Source organism: Macadamia integrifolia, chromosome 2 (genome assembly GCF_013358625.1).
Source record: "Macadamia integrifolia cultivar HAES 741 chromosome 2, SCU_Mint_v3, whole genome shotgun sequence".
Classification (NCBI taxonomy): Eukaryota; Viridiplantae; Streptophyta; class Magnoliopsida; order Proteales; family Proteaceae; genus Macadamia; species Macadamia integrifolia.
In genome coordinates, this window is record NC_056558.1 from 4,858,019 (window position 1) to 4,872,377 (window position 14,359).

The 14,359-nt window shown below is 37.8% G+C and overlaps 1 protein-coding gene and 1 long non-coding RNA gene across 3 annotated transcripts in view; both read left to right on the plus strand.

Annotated features, from left to right (window-relative positions):
• LOC122094176 (urease-like) overlaps positions 1-14,359 on the plus strand; it is a 32,589-nt gene that overhangs the window by 5,727 nt on the left and 12,503 nt on the right. For both annotated transcript variants that reach the window (XM_042664900.1, XM_042664906.1), the window contains 11 exons: positions 83-188; positions 1,561-1,703; positions 4,239-4,349; positions 4,801-4,964; positions 5,123-5,501; positions 5,599-5,707; positions 10,282-10,421; positions 10,881-11,018; positions 11,108-11,199; positions 11,962-12,091; positions 12,179-12,337. In XM_042664900.1, the coding sequence (XP_042520834.1) occupies positions 83-188; positions 1,561-1,703; positions 4,239-4,349; positions 4,801-4,964; positions 5,123-5,501; positions 5,599-5,707; positions 10,282-10,421; positions 10,881-11,018; positions 11,108-11,199; positions 11,962-12,091; positions 12,179-12,337 (1,671 nt within the window). The remainder of the gene's footprint in view (positions 1-82; positions 189-1,560; positions 1,704-4,238; positions 4,350-4,800; positions 4,965-5,122; positions 5,502-5,598; positions 5,708-10,281; positions 10,422-10,880; positions 11,019-11,107; positions 11,200-11,961; positions 12,092-12,178; positions 12,338-14,359) is intronic.
• LOC122094210 lies at positions 5,714-8,145 on the plus strand. Its single transcript, XR_006144690.1, has 3 exons — positions 5,714-6,732; positions 6,810-6,996; positions 7,322-8,145. It is a non-coding gene; the product is annotated as an uncharacterized LOC122094210 (long non-coding RNA).

Here is a 14,359-nt window from a genome sequence, read left to right on the forward strand (position 1 = left end):
CCCCCCCCCCCCTCTTCTTCAAAGCTCATATCATGCATCTAGATAATCTAATCACTGAACTCAGCTTCTGTTTCTTCATTAGGTTGAGGGGACCTTTCCTGATGGAACAAAATTAATCACCGTTGATGATCCTATTGCTAAAAACGATGGAAACTTGGAGTTAGCTTTACATGGTTCTTTCCTTCCAGGTAGAGAATGGAATGAACTTTGTATGGGATGCATGTTATTTGTTGGCTGTATATCATTGACTTTGAACTTCTCATGATTTTTTATTTTTATTTTTTATTTTTTTTAAGAGATGGAAGTAAGTCTAACAGAGGCATTTTTAGTTCTGTAATTTCGTTTGATCAGAGGAAGTGGAGTCGTAACTAATGTGTCAAGCATGCTAATTATACTGTTTTTCTCATTGATATCTTAATATTCTATATATTAGATATGTGATACTTTTCCCAGATCAGAAGATTGGACCCATCTGACTTCCAACTGCCAGCCTTGAATGGTATGGCTTCCGTTTACTTTTGAAAAACATTGTGGAAGTTTCTGCTCACATCTAGATTCCGAGCATGGCTTATCATGTTCCTGGACAAAATCTTTGGTCCTTTAGTTGATTAATTGTGATCAATATCTGCTCTTTGTTTATAATGCAAGTTACAGTATTGGGTCAATTATAGCAAACTAGCAATTGTGATCAATTTCTCCTCTTTTTTTCCTCCCCTTTTCCTATTGTTTCCTAATTCATAGTTTCTTTTCTTTTTTCTTCTTTGGAAGGCAAGCTCAGCCTATAAATTGTTACTGATCCAGAGGCTTTGACACCCAATTAAATCAATAAAGTTTTTGTTTGCTATGCAGCAATATTGTGTCCTGTCAGAGGCCCGGGAGAGAGTGAGGGGCACAATCCAAATCTATCCTTCTACATATCTTCTATTTCTTTTATTTCCATTCAATTTCAATTATTTTGAAATTTATTGATCTGTTGAAGACTGTTCGAAGAGGTGATTTAACAGCTGGACATCAGTGTATCGATCCTCCAGTAGGGTTGGTTCTTGTTGAATTGGCTCTACAATAGGTTTTGATGATATGTTTACTCTTGCTGATTGATTCTTGTGAAGCACAGCACTTTCTATATTAGTAACAATTAGTTTAATGTCAAGTATGTTTTGAAACGTTCAATTGGTTGACATTCCGTTTTGCAACCTTTGGATTTTTCGTCGTTGTCCCATTGTAGATGCCTAAAAGGAAATCTTGGAACAAGTGGAAAACAATACATATCCTGGATAGGATTAGACCCATCTGTAAGGAATTGTCTGCCTTTAAATGATACTCTTGAGTTTAGGACCTAAAAGACGTTAGTTGTACTAAAAAGACTTAGAATCCCCAAAAACTTAAGCTCCTTAACCTTTATGTCTTGGTTGTGCGTATTGTTTTGTGTTACTTGCTACTTTGTCATAGTTCTTTATGTTTTTTAGGAATGGGTTAGACAAACATGTCTCTGAGTCTTGAGATGGTCCTGATAAGTTGTGAATTGTGATGGGTACTGATGAAAAAAGTTCAATTCTGCAGTTCCTGCTCTTGACAAGTTTTTGGGAACCGAAAACTATATAGTTCCTGGGGAACTAATGTTTGGAGTTGGAGGTATCACAATCAATGCTGGAAGGAGAGCTGTGAGTCTTCGTGTTGTTAACACTGCTGACAGACCAATCCAGGTTTGCATATTTAGCTTGTGATTATTTACTACTATCTTTTCGGTCACCCCCCCCCCCTTTTGGGGTGGATGTGGGGTTGGAATCTGTTACTTATCTCCTACTTGTTATCTCATCTCATGCATCTTTGTACTTTACTTGATTACTAACGATTGCTATCTTATCTGAAGCATACGTTTCATGTAGAGGTGTACAAATTTGAGTGTTTCAAGATGAAAACCTGCCCCTTATCATGTGGGAAATGTATAATTTTATGTTATGTTCAGGAATTGCTTTTCTAATAGCTTAACCCAATTTTTTTTTGGGTAAATAAAAAATTCATTACCAAAGAGGAAAGAAGATACAAGAGCCCTTTAAGGGGGAAGAAGTAGAGCAATACAGAACAACAAGGCTAACAAAGCAAAACCCAATCCTCAGGGAGAGGAGGAGGGGGCTGCAGAATGGAGAGAGGCAATCCCTAGGACACAACAATATGCATGTTCCTTGGGGAATCAACACAACGAGAGGTGATCGAAGATAACTTGCTTTTGATATAAAAAAGAGATGGAATCCTAAACCTGTTGGAAGGATCTTGAACTGGAAGATCATTTTCTGAGGTGCGCTCCATCCATAAATGGTTAACAGTGGCGCCAAAGACAAACTTACCCACCACATCACAAGTTGATTTGCAATCAAATTTCATATCTACCCATATCATGAAGGAGAGACCATAATCTTCCAATGCATTCCAACAAAGACAACATGAAGGAAAGACCATAATTTGATGATGAGTGAGGAAAGACTGTGTTGGGAGGCAGTTGGAGAAGGTCTGCCAGATAGTGAAGCTGTGACGAGGAATGTGGCTTTTGAACCAAACTAACTTGCGCCGTTGCGCCAAGAGGACATGGGGCCATGAGATTGGATGAAGTCCCAAACTACTTTAGAGTTAAAAAGACCCGAATAAGATACATACAAAACAAAATTTTATCACCTACCATGAGGCCTTCTGGCAATAGAATGCAAGGCATTCTAGACAATGGATAATAGGGTTAGGAAGAAGGCGGGGAGGGTGGGGGGTTACCCAATCATGATGACTAATGATGTCTGCAACCATGGACTCCTTGAAAAGGCCTGAACTGTATTGGCTCTAGCTCCAACAACATGGAGAAGTAATGCCCATAGGGTACTAATGATCAAGCCAAAGGAAGGTGGAGGCACCATCATCTATATGGCTGGAAAGCCGAATTCTTAGAATCTTACACTAGACCCAGGCAGCACATTAGATGAAAGAAGCAGTCCAAATAGAATCATTGCAAAAAAGACCTGAGTACACACAATCAACCCAATTGCTTTTCTTGTTGATCACAAGCTTTCAGATCAGCTTGAGAATACCGGCTGAATTAAGTCTTCTCAAGCCATTACCTCCTTCATCCTTGGGAAGACAAACAACAGCCCAGCTGGTAGGATGAAGGTATCTAGACAATTCAGATCATTTCCAAAGGAAGGCAGACATAAGGGACTCCAACTCCTTGATGAAGGACTAAAGCACCCCTAAAATACCGGACCAATAGATGTAAGATGACTGAAGAACCAATACCAAACTCATTTCTCAACCCATTTTCATTTCTTAGGAGTAGGTCATGCTGATAGAACTAATAACGAACTCATGTGAGCTCTAAGCTTGGCTGCCTTCATCAACGCTCCGTTAGAGACACCCCTAGGAAAAGGCTCATTATTGTCTCCTGGGGTCTACCTCTTTCTATCATCTCCCCTCCCCCTTGATGGCCCTTTTGTTGTATCCCCCACCCTATTTTCTCCCCACCGGGGTTTTGAGGGCTGGCCCTTGTGCTTTGGCTTCCTCTTTTTGTAGGCTTTACCATTGGTTTTCCCCCCTATATATTCTTCACTTGCTTGTTGGGATAAAATTATGGTTGTTGACTTCTTGTTGTATATTCTTCTCTTGATAATGAATTTATATGTTCAAAAAAAAAAAAAAAAAAAATCATTTCTTCCACTGAATTCTTTTTTTTGCTTTAGATGGGGAAGTCCCTTGTCTTATTAGACTAAGATTAATCAGTCTTCATTTTGACTAATGGTGCTGTCAAAATATTTTTTCTTATCATTTGTAATTTTTTTTCTATTTGATTCTAATTTTGCTTTGTCCTATTAGCTATGTTCTTCATTTTTTCCGTGCCAGTTAATAATCTGTTCAATCCGTGGATTTGTCTAGAATGAATAATTGAATTTCTAAATTTTAGAATTTTGAGAATTTATTTTATTTTGATTCACTCAATTTAGTTACTTTACATCATCAATACCATTAAAGTTTAAAGTCTATGTGCAGAATAGGAACTCACTTCTGTATTGGGATGCTGCTTTTATATCTCATGTTGGAAAAAACTTAAATTTTATCTAGATACTTTGGGGCTGTCTGAAACAGGAACTTAGCTGTTTCCTTCTTAATTATTAACTGTTATATTACTGATTTTTTTGAGAAATAGCTAACTTAAAAGTTGATAAATAAAAATTAAATCGTTCTATTTGCCTTAATGCTTTCAGATTGGAAGCCATTATCACTTAATTGAGGCGAACCCATATTTGGTTTTTGATCGAGAGAGAGCAAAGAGTATGCGGTTGAATATTCCTGCCGGAAATGCTGTCCGCTTTGAGGTAGGGTTCATAATGGATAATTGGTTTGCCATATTTACATGTGGTTTTCTTCTTGTTCATGATTATGGTTGAGGATGTTGTCGCTATTTTGGTTTTTTAATTCGAAGTACAGAATCATTATCCACATCAGTAGTTCTTTATTTCCCTTATTAACATGGATATTGATCTGTAAAAAAATATTTATCCTCTCTTTTTCTCTTTTTCCATGTCAAAATTGTACCTGGATTTGTCCAAAAATTTCCAGTAAAATTTTCCTTTGGTTTGACAAGGTAAGTCTTGTCATTACCTGGTTGTATATATCATTTCCATTTTCTCTCTCTGTCTGTGTACGTATGTGTTCTGCTGTTTCAAAAATGTTCTAAATGCATCCCTTGGCATGCAAATTGGCCTTTACCTGCCTATCCTCCATCCCTTCCATGTTGTATACAATTAATAATTTTTACTTTTGCAGCCAGGGGATGCGAAAATGGTTACACTTGTAAGCATTGGAGGTCGTCAAGTGATCAGAGGTGGGAATGCCATTGCTGATGGTCCTATTGAGGTCTCTCGGACTGCAAAGGTGATGGAATCTGTACATTCTAAAGCCTTTAGGCATACTGCAGAAGCAAATGCCAGGTTTGGAAATCTGATGTTGTCAATACTTTTTGAGGACTATTTTCCGGTTATGTTTCATGTTATCAAAATAGTTGGAATTTTTTAGCATGGATAATCTGGGACCAAAGAATGAAGAACTGGCTATGGGGGATTCTGATTTCAGGGGTTTGATTTTGCAGAGAAGGTGTTGCTGGAGAAAATCCTGCTCTCACTGTGGTAATTTCCCGCGAGGCCTATGCTAAAATGTATGGGCCTACAACTGGTGACATAATTAGGCTTGGCGACACTGAATTGTTGGGAGAAATCGAAATGGATTATACTGTTTATGGCGATGAATGTATATTTGGAGGTGGAAAAGTCCTAAGGGATGGAATGGGGCAGGCTTCTGGCTATCCACAATCTGATTGTCTGGATACTGTCATCACAAATGCTGTGATTATTGACTATACAGGAATATATAAGGCCGATATTGGTATTAAAGAAGGACTGATTCATGGTATCGGAAAGGCAGGCAACCCAGACGTCATGGACGGTGTCTCATTTGATATGATTGTCGGGGTAAGTTTCTTCTCGGAGTGAAAATAGCAATAGTCTGCAATTGGTTACCCATTATTTTGATGGCCTTATTTTTATGCTTGTATTTCTTTAATTTCAGGTCAACACGGAGGTTATTGGAGGGGAAGGAATGATTGTAACTGCTGGGGCCGTAGATTGTCATGTCCACTTTATATGTCCGCAGTTGGTATTCGAAGCAATGGCTAGTGGTGAGATTTCTTTATCTTTGGAAGTACCCTACATGCCCTGTATTTTGGTTAATCGCATTAGTATTAAAGAGAAGTATGGTGTTGTTCATGCCACACCACGCATATAGAAAATATAGGAGTTGATATGGACCTTTTAGTCTGTTGTACCACCTTCTTGGGGTAAATGTGATTGGTTTGTTACTGTAAGGAATCTGTTGTAATCACCTTCGTATTAATTTATGTGAGGCTATTCCTTGTGTATTACCATGGCCCTTAACTTTCTTAATATTGAGTAAAGTGATGCGAACAGGAGGTTGGTCCAAGATGATCATACCATACGTATTGGAATGGAAATATGGGGCTTCAATTAACATTACCAACCCCTAATTGAGGCTGTAGATTTGACATTGTGTATGAATTTTATAAGGCGTGTAAGGCTTATACCAGGAAAACACTTTGAGGCTTAGGGTCACAGGGAAATGTTGGGGGTCACATGATTCAGTTGTCACATATTTTCTTTAACGTGTATTTTCTGTAAATATATTTTTTTTGGCTGAGTTACATATTTTTTTTACTTCTTTTCCTTTCTTATTTATATGAATGTTTTATATATTTTAGGTATTTTAATGAAAAATAGTTGCTTAATGGCCCACTTAGGTGAGGGCCTGGGACTTCGTACATAATTCACTTAGTTGTATCTTGTCTTTTTCTTTTTCTCTTTCTTCCCTCCCCTGTGAAAGAGGGCGTTAGGCTTTCAGGTCTCAAAAATCATGTTTCTGAGAGGAAGTTCTAGTTCAGATTTCAGTTGTTGCAGTTGTAATACGGGTTTGGGGATTCACAGTTAAATGACAATACTAGTGGAGGATCTAATGAGTTAGCCATTCAATGTGGACATCTTTTGTTCTCTATACTTTTGATGACAGGTTCATAGTCCATTTTGGAGGAGAGAAACTGCAGATTTAACACAATCAGTTTGGGAATTGATTGATCTGATCACTATCTGGGTGGTTCACACGACCTTGATTGTATGTTGCCATGATTATCAGGTATTGATTGGAGCTAGTGAGGACCGTAGACAACCTCTGCTTCTGTATAGATTTTGACTTCATGTCCCTTTGTTTAGGAGCACCTTCAAATTAAAGTCGACCGATGCTATTTCAGCCAGACCAGTCTTTCTGGACTTGGAAGTGCTTTCAGAGATTCATGTGGCTTCACCATATGGGTTTTCTTGAGGCCAATCGGAACTGGACTTCGTTACAGCTAACTCACGGCTGTGGTTTTTCATAGTGTTTGTAAAAGCAAACCTGAAGGTGAACTGTCTTGGCTTTTATTTGACTGTTCCATGGTCCTACCATCTGATTTGGATGTTCTGAACACAAAAAGAACAAATAGTTGATTGTTGGGGGATATATATTATATAGCCTATAGGTTGTTGATTAGCACTAAGAGGGATGTAATATTGCTCTAATCCTTTGGAGAGGTTGCCCTCACGCCCACCTTAAATTCTTCGAGAAGGTTTAAAATGAGTCTCGGCAAACGACTAAATTTTAAGCTTTTCTAATGTTATTACAAATTTGACCAAATATTCTCTTCACTCTGATGCTTGTTTGGCTTTCGAGTTTTATATTTCGACAGGTCAGTTCAGATGATCTTTGACTACTTTCAGCAAAGTTGGTTTAGGCGGTTGAAAAAACTGTAACTGAGACTGTTCAACAGTTATGGTTTCTTAACCGTCTGATCCAGTTTTCAAAATCTGGTTAGGGGAATTTGGTACGTAGAGCTTATTTGTAATTCAGTGGTAGTTTGGGGTGTTTTTCTTTGTCTTATGAGGGTCATGGAGGCTCTCTTATTGGTATACTAACACATCATCCCGGTGGGTGCTGAGATCATTTATCAATTTAGCAGAAGATGGCCAACCAGTGTTTGAAGGAGTACTATGCATGAGGGGCTGGGTTTCCTGGTTCAGTGGTTTTTGTATTTATCTATATTTTTTTCCTTTGTTTCATTACTGTTTTTTTCCCTTGTGTCACTTCGCTTTTAGTGGGTACCTTGTACAGTAAGGGGAAAAAAGGGTGTACCGTGTACCCAGTCCACAAGGCTCCCGCCACTGCAGGGTCTTAGGGGGGTCATAATGTATGCTGCCTTACCCCCGCTTTTTTGCGGGGTGGCTGCTTACTGACTCGAAACTGCGACCACTAAATCGCAATGGAGTAACCTTACGGTTGCGCTGAGGCCTGCCTCTGATACCTTGTTCGATAAGAAACTTATATAAAAGGAAAATACAATAAGATCTTAGTAGTGTATTAGTATCTACTAAAGACTTAAAATTGACACTACATAAACCACCCCACGAATTCTAGTTTTTAGTGGATGAGCAACACCCAGACCATGGGCTTGGTCTGGCCCAAAGGTCCAGTTGAAGAACTATGAGCCTGGTTCTTCTTAGGCCTGCGGCTGTAAAATTTGTTGTAGTGCTTGCCTCCATCAGCATCTGGTCCCATGTCAACTGTTCTGATTGTCTGAATTTAGAAAAAAAAAAAGAATCTAATACAACTGCTATATTCTCTTTCGTGTTGCTTTTTGATGCTTCATTTCTGTTTCAGCATATCTTTAAACTCGTGTTTTGCTTTTTCAGTTGTTAAATGGGGCATTGAGCGTGAGGGATTAGTATGACAGAAAGATTATCTATTGCTGTGTTAGCTTGAAAGATAACCTAGAGGGGGGGGGTGAATAGGTTATGCTAGGGAATTTAAATCTTTTCGATTAATGGTTCCCAAATGTGATTGTAAATTAAAAACTGCTGAATAATAGAATAGACACAATCACACAATACCAAGGTTTATAGTGGGTCGACTCAATCCGAGTCTAGTCCACTCCCTACAAGTTCCACTTATAAGGTATTCCAGTTGCTCTTCCCTTTCAGTACAGTAGGTGGGGAGGAAAACCTTTACAATATTTTAAGGATAAGAGTATCCGTACAATCCCCTTTATAGGTAGAGAGACACCTTACAATCTCCTTTAAGGTAGAAAGACACTTTACAATCTCCTTTATAGGTAGAGAAGCACCTTTACAATCTCCTTTACAGGTAGAGAAACACCTTTATAATCTTATTAGGACAAGAGTATCCTACACTAGCCTGAGTACAGTCTAGACAAGTGTAAAAGAGAGAAGTGGAATAAAGTTTTGAGTTACCACGTGCGGTGCATGTATGAAATGCAATGATATATAAGAATGCATCTTGTTGTCTTCTCAATGCTTGTAAAGTGCTAAATAATGGAGAAGACTTGTGTGGAGAGAGTTGAGTTCTTCTTTGAAGAAGTAGTTGTTAGACTCAGAATATAGCCGTTGGATTTTATCCGGCTAGCCGGTTCAATTGCTGGTTAAATCTGGCAGTTGCCGGTTCCATCCGGAAGTTTCCGGATGGTCTCTGTTACCATTCTCTGATGGACAACAGATCACAAGCGGCAGTTGCCAGTTGGTCTCTGTTTCGTGTTTTGACTGCTATCATACTGACCAGTCGTCAGTGTTTGACCATATATTTTTGGTCCGAACTCGAATTGACCTGAAATCAGTTGCATTGGAATCGTGACTTGATTTCCTACAACTTCCATGAGGGGTTCATATCTTGATACCAACTTTAAGGTTACCCAAAATGCCCTTGAGTCAGGTCATTGTGGATTTCACAGAATTTCACTAGAACATATTTTTCCTAATATGTTTCTAACCACTTAGGGATTTTCATACTTGGTCAAGGTATGTCCTAAGGTCATTCTAGTATGATGTTATGCAATGCATGAGGTGCATGCACGTATATATGTAAGTTTACAAATTATATATAAACAACCATTCTATCCTAGAGGTCTTCTTCTCCACTTGAACCTTAAAGTCTTTTTCTTGACTTCTACTCTTAGCACTTCTTCTTCCATTCTTCTTGATTGCAATTCCATGTCTTTGAGCTTGACATCTTGAAGCTTGAATTCTTCTAATACCTTCTTCAAGCATTGATCCAAACTTGTTGATGCACTTCATTTGATGACTTCAATCTTCATTTCTTTGTTTCATTCATCAAATTTGATCTTTGATGTGAAGTCTGTACAAAACAATACTTGAAGGCAAGTTATGAAATACCTTCATATGTTTGTTATCATCAAAACCAACTATAGGAGTGTGGGGATATCCCTAACATAGCTAGCATTCTTTTCTTCAGTTTTAACTAAACTGAAAAAATTGCAATAGGGAAAAACTTTTGAGGAATAAAAAGGAAAAAATTTAAATGTATGATAAAAATTCACCAGTCATAGACATAGTAATTAAGGTATTTTCTCCTTTTAATTATTGTTTCCCAAATGTGCACAATATCTTGATGTCAAACATGTTTTTCTCCCCCTCCCCTACTATACTGTGGACTGGGTGGCTATGATGTAACGTTGGAACATGTATGTGAGGTTATTGACCACTGAGGTTTAAGGATGAAATCATTTTCCTTGTTTTCTTTCCACTGATTTTAATTCATGCATTGTTGTAAGAATATTGAAGATGTTATCAGGTCAAGGTGTAGTAAGTAAAGTAATTCTAAGGTTTTACTTCTATGAAGGTACCACAACATTAATAGGAGGGGGAACGGGACCTGCCACTGGGACACGTGCAACTACTTGTACACCTGCACCATTGCATATGAAATTTATGCTTCAGTCAACTGATGACTTGCCTCTGAACTTTGGCTTCACTGGGAAGGTATGCTTCTGTGTGCGCTTGGGAAGGTATTTTTGCTTATGGACCAAAATACCCATTATAATAATAGCCGTGGAATTAAATAAAACAAATGTTTTCTTTGTATCTAGATGGAGACAATAAATAATTGGGATGGTAGAAAGAGATTAGCATGGACCCTTCTTGTTGATAGCATGCAGAAACTGGGAACTGGTGTTTTGTGCTTTTACAACTAAGAAATTTAAGGGTAGAAATGGTGTCAAAAATATGTGAGGCGTCCCCAACATGCTAGTTATGTCATTGTTTATTCTCAAGTTTAGTGTTGAGGCAGCAAACATCACCTTATAATTGGTAGGGCTAGTGTTCTGCATTGTCCATTTAGTTTCTTACTCTTTTGTTTTTTTTTTTTGGGGGGGGGGTGTTGTGGAGAAGGATGGGGTTAAAAATTTCTTTTCTTCTGTTTTGAATTTATCCTCCTTATAGGGGAACAGTTCCAAGGAAACTGGATTAGCTGAAATTATCCGGGCTGGAGCAATGGGTCTGAAGCTGCATGAGGATTGGGGAAGTACTCCTGCCGCAATAGACAACTGTTTAAATATTGGAGACAAATATGATATTCAGGTAGCCTTTTCTTTCAGTTTGGTTTTTTGATTCTTTTGGTCCAGTTTTTTGTTTGATATTCCCATTGATTCTATAATATATCATAACAGGTTAATATCCATACTGACACCTTGAATGAGTCTGGATGTGTAGAGCACACAATTGCAGCATTTAAAAGTAGAACAATCCATACTTACCACAGGTAAAGTTTGCATAATTATATTATTCAACTATGTGCAGGGAGCCTATATTTTTTTAACCTTCACTGTATACACGGCACAAATGCAAGTCAGGGTGGCGCATCCTCAGATTCTTCCCCCTCTCTGGAAAAAAATTGCTTCTATGTTTTTTTGGTAGCTATATTTGAATTATTACTGCTATTGTGAAGAGTGGGATACAACTGTAATTTTATTTTATTATGAAGTCTCATTTTTACCTGTGGTATTTGTCGTCAAGGATCAATATGACGACTCTGAATTACATTTAGATTGTTCTGACAATCTGAGTAATTTGGTCTTTGGCTGGGAATCTCCTTGTCTTGAACAATTGATTCAGTTGATGGAAACCATTTCCTACCCCTATTTGGTAGATCAGGAGGAACCTTATGTTTCTTAATCATATGAGTCTGGCAGCAGTGTCTCCATAGGGCTTGAAAGTTGAAGGAAAAATCTACTAACATCTCTGTTGAATAACAACAACAAAAGGAAGCATGCAGATATCATACAAATGTCTGGAGAGAACTACTAATCAAAATTTCTGCAGAAGATTTTATTAGAGATGTGATTTTTTATTTTTATTTATTGTTTATTATTATTTTTTTTAACTTTCTTCTCGATTATAGATGTACTTGACCCTTTATAAAGACGACAATCAAGTTCTGTAATCATGTATATTTTAATACTTAGTTCTGTCTTTCAGTCCATTTAATTGTGAAGTATCTGAAACTTAATATCTTGGGAAACAGTGAAGGTGCAGGTGGTGGCCATGCTCCAGACATAATCAAAGTGTGTGGTGAAAAAAATGTCTTACCATCATCAACAAACCCAACACGACCCTTTACTTCTAATACTGTAGATGAGCACCTTGACATGTTGGTATGAAGTTAAAAGAAAAAGAAACAGAAAAGTATGTGTTGTATTTTCACCCTGTCTGTATCTCAAAGCTAATCTAAAATCATACAGATGGTCTGTCATCATCTCAATAAAAACATTCCACAAGATGTAGCATTTGCTGAATCTCGGATACGGGCAGAAACAATTGCTGCAGAAGACATCTTGCATGATATGGGAGCAATCAGTATTATAGCTTCTGACTCACAGGCTATGGGTCGTATTGGAGAGGTCTTCAAAATCCTCAAACTTTTTTTTTTTTTTTGAGCATATCTCCATATGGCATTTATCCATCACTTTTTCTTTGTTTTTCAGTAATATTTTCCTTTGAGAATGTCATATAGATCCATCCAATGCATAGTTGTCTAGGCGACGAATTGGCATCCAAGCGCCTAGGCCACCTTGCGTCCTGGCCTCTTCCAACACCTGGGGTCGCTAGGTTTAAAGTGTCGGTATCACATATCATATCGATACCTGATGATACCGATACGATTCGATAGAGATCGATACTTTAAACCCATCATATAGTAACCCTTTAAAAGAAACCGATATGATACACGATACGTACTGATACTTTAAACCCTGGTGACAACTATGGTCCAATGACTTTACTTATGGCTGGTTGTTTCTCTAATTTGCTACCATTGCTAATGCTTGCTTACCAATGGTATTTTCTAAAGTAGTTGAAGTTTTGGTTGATTTTGTAGATGTTTTATTTGAGGATATCAGTTGGCAGAGAAAGCAATCTATTGGATCCAATTAGAGAGGACATTCATAAGCTTGTCAAAGAATCATGGAGATAAATTAACAGAAGTAAGCAGTGATGGTTAATGGGCAAAACAGAGAAAATTAGGTTGTTGAGTTGGCCAAGTTCAGTTTGCATCGCCGCCTTTTCTGATAAATTCGTCACATTCTTCCCCCTCCCATTAATCTCTTATGCCTTGGGATATAAGATTATTTCCTTGCTAAATGTGCAAAATGTTTCACTAGTTTATTTTACTTTTCTAATCTCCTAACATAATAATTCTAACAGATCAGAAAACAGGATCACAGGGTTAGAAAAAATGGGTCAAAAACAGAGAATCTTGCCAGTTAGGTGTCAAACAGATTAGAATGGGTTAAAATTTCTGCCATGGATCTTTTCTGCTTACAGAACAGGTCTGCAGAATTTTATCAGAATCTGACCACTGGATGGTAAGTTCTACAAAAATCTTACTGCTATAGGGAATTCTAATAAACAGAATCAGAACTTCTTTTTTTTGGTAAAACAGAATCAGAACTTCAGTAATCGAATAGTAGAAAAAAGAGAAAAAATAAAATAAAAAATCAAGAACAGGACTTTATCAAATAGAATGATATCTGAAGCTACTGAAGCTAATTCAATCCAATAGAATATGGTACAGCATGAAAACAGAAGCATAACTTCATAACACAGACAACGCACATGCAGTATATAAAGTTGTTTAGATCTGACCTGAATATCTGTTAGCAGGATAAATAGAAGAATAGAAATAAAGATAGAAAGCTAACAGGTTAGGAATCCACCTAAGACTCACTCAGAATCCGCCAGGTACACCACTGAATCCACTGCAGCTCCACTGAATCAACAACAACGTGTTTCAGAAATATTGAACTCTGTATATTGCTTAAAATCAATTGGGTGGCCTGAAGGCTTACATCTATATAACGTGTGAGAAGACTCAATCTGATTGATCAAGGACTGAAGTCATCAAACCTTGATTAAACAATGAATAAAGAAACAAAAACAAAACAGACTGAACTACTGCTGATTAGACAATGAATAAAGAATACAACAACAAAACAAATTGAACTACTCCAATCGACCAGCCATTGGGGTGTCCTATTGTGACTCCAACGACTTTGAATGATAAAGAAAATACAACTAAACTGAACTCGAATTAAATAATCTTAATCCTGCCTAGCTGACGGTAACAGAATCAATTAAAAAAGAAAAAAGAAGACTGCTAAGAAGCCCCCACGATTTGGACTGGAGATTCCTGATGTGATCAGGAATCTGAGTCCAGAAATAAGACAGAACTGGAAGCCACAGGCTGTTGTGACAATCCAGTTCTGTCAGAGTCCAATGTTAGATTGACTGACATCACTGACATGGCTGTTAGAAATGCCGGCAGAGTTTCTGGTCTTCCTCCTACTCTGGTACTGTTGGCATCGGTGCTCTACCATGTCTTGGATTCTCCCCACCTTTTGACTCTAGTCATGAAGGTTTTGACT